General features: G+C 39.2%; 1 protein-coding gene across 1 annotated transcript; it reads right to left on the bottom strand.

Annotated features, from left to right (window-relative positions):
• Positions 1 to 2,481: 2,481 nt before the first annotated feature.
• On the bottom strand, positions 2,482 to 3,597 carry LOC123949206 (heterogeneous nuclear ribonucleoprotein A1-like). Its single transcript, XM_046016562.1, has one exon. It carries the CDS (start codon positions 3,590 to 3,592, stop codon positions 2,636 to 2,638), a length of 957 nt encoding a protein of 318 aa, XP_045872518.1. The 5' UTR covers positions 3,593 to 3,597; the 3' UTR covers positions 2,482 to 2,635.
• Positions 3,598 to 3,807: the final 210 nt, after the last annotated feature.

Raw genomic sequence — 3,807 nt, 5'->3', positions numbered from 1 at the left:
ATGATGACAGCTTTGTAATAGAGCTTGAAGTCCGGAATTGTGATGCCACCAACTTTGGCTTTGTTCTTCAACATTCCTTTGGGTATTCGAGGTCTTTTATGGTTCCGTATAAATTTTAGGATTATTTGTTCCATTTCTTTGAAAAAAATGGATGGTATTTTGATAGGGATTGCATTAAATGTGTAGATTGCTTTAGGTAGCATAGACATTTTCACAATATTTATTCTTCCAATCCAGGAGCATGGAACATTTTTCCATTTTTTTGTGTCTTCCTCAATTTCTTTCATGAGTCCTTTATAATTTTCTGTGTATAGATTCTTAGTCTCTTTGGTTAGGTTTATTCCTAGGTATCTTATAGTTTTGGGTACAATTGTAAATGGGATTGACTCCTTAATTTCTTTCTTCTGTCTTGTTGTTGGTGTACAGAAATGCAGCTGATTTCTGTGCATTGATTTTATATCCTGACACTTTACTGAATTCCTGTACAAGTTCTAGCAGTTTTGGAGTGGAGTCTTTTGGGTTTTCCACATATAGTATCATATCATCTGCGAAGAGTGATAGTTTGACTTCTTCTTTACCAATTTGGATGCCTTTAATTTCTTTTTGTTGTCTGATTGCTGAGGCTAGGACTTCTAGTACTATGTTGAATAGCAGTGGTGATAATGGACATCCCTGCCGTGTTCCTGACCTTAACGGAAAAGCTTTCAGTTTTTGATTTGGACTGTGTTGAATCTGCAGATTACTTTGGGTAGTATTAACATCTTAATGATAGTAAATTTTCCAATCCATGAACATAAAGCATGTTTCCCTTTATTTATGCCTTTTGTGTTTTTATCAGCAATATTTTTTCATTTTCTTTTTTTATATTTTATTAATTTGACAGAGAGTAATCACAACTAGGCAGAGAGGCACCAGAGAGAGAGAGGAGGAAGCAGGCTCCCCACGGAGCAGAGAGCCCGATGTGGGGATCAATCCCAGGAACCTGTGATCATAACCTGAGCCGAAGGCAGAGGCTTTAACCCACTGCACCACCCAGGTGCCCCAATTTTTTCATTCTCATTTTAAAGCCTTTATCTTCTTGGTTAAGTATTTCATTCTATTCAATGGTGCTATAAATATAACTGCTTTCTTAGCTCCCTTTAAGGATTGTTCATTGTTAGTGTATATAAAGACTACCAATTTCTGTATCTTGACTTTGTATCCTCTTTCCAACGTTCCTTTGTGGTTTCAGTTTGTGTGTGTGAGTGTGTGTGTGTGTGTGTGTGTGTGTAAGCTTTAGAATGTTCTACATACATGATCCTAGCATTTTCTCCTTAGTTTTTCTATTCTCTAATTTATCTCTGCTTTAGTCTTTATTTCCTTTCTTCTGCTGGTTTTGTGTTAGCTTTCTGCTTATTTTCCTACTTCCTTAAGTTGTAAAATAACTAAGGTCATTTATTTGAGATGTTTCTTGCTTTTTTAAAATTTTTTTAATTGATTTATTTTTTTTCAGCATAACAGTATTGTTTTTGCACAACACCCAGTGCTCCATGCAATATGTGCCCTCCCTATTACCCACCACCTGTTCCCCCAACCTCCCACCCCCGACCCTTCAAAACCCTCAGGTTGTTTTTCAGAGTCCATAGTCTCTTATGGTTCATGTCCACTTCCATTTTTTCTTGCTTTTTAATGTAAGCTTGCATAGATACAAACTTCCCCCTGCCCCTGCTTTTGCAATATCCCATGCATTTTGTTAAGTTGTGGCTTTGTTTTCAATCATATTAAATAGCCCCCAAATTCCCTTGTGTTTTCTTCTGATTCATTGATTTCCTGAAGACAGCATTGTTCAATAACCACAAATTTGTGTATTATTCCATTTTCCTTCTGTTATTGATTCCCAACTTTATCCCATTGTGGTACGAGGCAATACCTTCTTTTTTTTTAATATTAAATCATTTATTAATTACACATTATAATGGATGATACACAAGCTTTAATCCCATCCATAATTTTATCTGATACCATAATTCAATTTAGATATATTGCATAGGATGTGCCAACAATCATATTAATAACCAAATAAACTCTAGGGCTTTGCTTGGGTGACCTTTTAATGGTGAACTCCAGGTCACAACACATTAACTGTCAGTTCAACTACACCAAGGTTTGTGGAGACAATGGCTTCTGTGCCCAAGCAGGTTGCAAATTAATTTCAAAAGGAACCTGGCATCACCCTGAAGGAATTCTAACTTCACACTATTGGGATAGTATACCAAGATGTCTTCAGAGTAACTAACTTTACACAGCACATTAAAAAAAAAGACACATTTATTCAGCGTCACGATCAGACTGTTACATTTAGCAATCAACAGCATGGGTGCAAAAAAAAATCTACATTAAAACCCTTTGTTGGAATGCTTTACACTTTCCACAGAACAGAAACTAAAATAATCTGTTATACAATTAGTCACAAATACAGTCCTCGAGTTTTTTTTTTGCCCATACACATGAGTATTGTCTAAAACATGTCTTCTTTGTAGCAGCTAGGCCCAGCCACCACTGTGCTTGACTGAGTCCACAAATCTGTTGTAACCTGTAGCTTCCCTGTCACTTCTCTGGCTCTCCTCTCCTGCTAAGCTTTGTTTCCTGGCAGGAATTAAAACCTTCTGCCACTACCGTAGCTACCGCTGGAACCACAATAGCCACCTTGGTTTCGTGATTTGGCGAAGTATTGGCCTCCACCACCATAAGGGCCAGAGCTTCTGCCTCCAAAATTGCCTCCTTTCATGGGTCCAAAATTTGAGGATTGATTGTTGTAATTGTCAAAATCATTATAGCTTCTGCCACCTCCAAAGTTGCTTCCATCATTACCAAATCCGTTATATCCATCCCCACTGCCACCATATCCACCACCACCTCGACTGCCACCAAAGCCACCTCGACCACTGAAGTTTCCTCCATGACCAAAGTTGTCATTCCCACCAAAGCCACCTCCACGACCACCACCAAAGTTTCCAGAACCACGTCGACCTCTTTGGCTGGATGAAGCACTAGCCATCTCTTGCTTAGAGAGCGCTTTCCTTACTTCACAGTTGTGGACATTTACAGTATGGTATTTTTGAATGACAATCTTGTCTACAGAATCATGGTCATCAAATGTTACAAAAGCAAAACCCCGCTTTTTGCCACTGCCTCGGTCAGTCATGATCTCAATCACTTCGATTTTCCCATACTGTTTGAAATCATCTCTTAGATGATGTTCTTCAGTGTCTTCTTTAATGCCACCAACAAAAATCTTTTTCACAGTTAAGTGGGCACCAGGTCTTTGAGAATCTTCTCTTGAGACAGCCCTCTTTGGTTCCACAACTCTTCCATCCACCTTGTGTGGCCTTGCATTCATGGCTGCATCCACCTCCTCCACAGTGGCATATGTGACAAACCCAAAGCCTCTGGAGCGCTTGGTGTTTGGATCTCTCATTACCACACAGTCCGTAAGTGTTCCCCATTGCTCAAAATGGCTCCTCAGACTCTCATCGGTTGTTTCAAAGCTCAGACCTCCGATGAAGAGCTTCCGCAGCTGTTCAGGCTCTTTGGGAGACTCTGACTTAGACATGACGGCAGTGGAAGGGGAGACTTTAACAATGCTTACTCGGTGGTGTCCACGGCCACCATACCTTCTATGGTATTTCTCTTTTCATATCTGGGGAGTTCCAATTTGTAGCTTAACATAGGGTCTATTTTGGAAAATATCTCATGTGCATTTGGGGAAATTCTGCTTTTGTTAGCTGGATGTTTTATACATCTGGTAAATCTATTTAGTTAATTATG

Source organism: Meles meles, chromosome 8 (genome assembly GCF_922984935.1).
Source record: "Meles meles chromosome 8, mMelMel3.1 paternal haplotype, whole genome shotgun sequence".
In the NCBI taxonomy this organism is placed as follows: domain Eukaryota; kingdom Metazoa; phylum Chordata; class Mammalia; order Carnivora; family Mustelidae; genus Meles; species Meles meles.
This window is presented reverse-complemented; position numbering and strand designations above follow the sequence as displayed.

Excerpts from the sequence above, each read along its gene's own strand:
- LOC123949206 (XM_046016562.1), bottom strand. The coding sequence starts at position 3,592 with ATGTCTAAGTCAGAGTCTCCCAAAGAGCCTGAACAGCTGCGGAAGCTC.